General features: G+C 57.8%; 1 protein-coding gene across 1 annotated transcript in view; it reads left to right on the forward strand.

The window, feature by feature from the left end:
• The window catches only part of DENND4B (DENN domain containing 4B), a gene marked incomplete in the record, with an annotated part of 17,230 nt that overhangs the window by 5,687 nt on the left and 10,995 nt on the right, over positions 1-548 (forward strand). The window contains 2 exon segments of the mRNA XM_027776281.1: positions 110-210; positions 510-546. Coding sequence (XP_027632082.1) covers positions 110-210; positions 510-546 — 138 coding nt within the window.

A 548-nucleotide genomic window follows, 5' to 3' on the forward strand; every position in this document is an offset into this window, starting at 1 on the left:
CAAGAGGCTGGGTCTCGTGTGGGGGCTGCGGGGAGGTGGGCCTGTCAGGGCAGCCGTGTGGAATTCTCTTCAGGCCACGAGTCATCCTTCCCCTCTGTTTACCTCGCAGGACTGAGGAAAAGAAGCCCCTCTCCTCTCGGACTCTGCCTCGCAGACCCTACAAGGTTCTGCTGGCCACACTGACAAACCTGTACCAGCAGCTGGACCAGAGTGAGAAGCCTGGGTGGGAGAAGGCTGGAAGCTGTAGTTGGCCTTGAACCTCTAGTTTGGGAGCCTTGTGGGGTGCTAAGGAGGTTAGAAGAGTTAGGATTAATTTGGCAGAAGTGAGGAGGGTTCAGATCCCAACTGAAGCTGGGGATGGCAGACTTCCTGAGCATGTTGGGTGTGTCGAGCTGGTCACTGCGAGTTCTGTCAGGGGCTGGAGGTGGAGATGCAGATGTGGGTGTGGAGGGTGAGGTCAGGGTGAGCACTGTGGGTGCCAGTCCTGACTCAGGCATGCTGGTCCCCAGCATATACTGGCCCTGAGGAGGAGGCATCCCTGGAATTAC

This window comes from Tupaia chinensis, unplaced genomic scaffold, assembly GCF_000334495.1.
Source record: "Tupaia chinensis unplaced genomic scaffold, TupChi_1.0 Scaffold000659_1, whole genome shotgun sequence".
Lineage (NCBI taxonomy): Eukaryota > Metazoa > Chordata > Mammalia > Scandentia > Tupaiidae > Tupaia > Tupaia belangeri.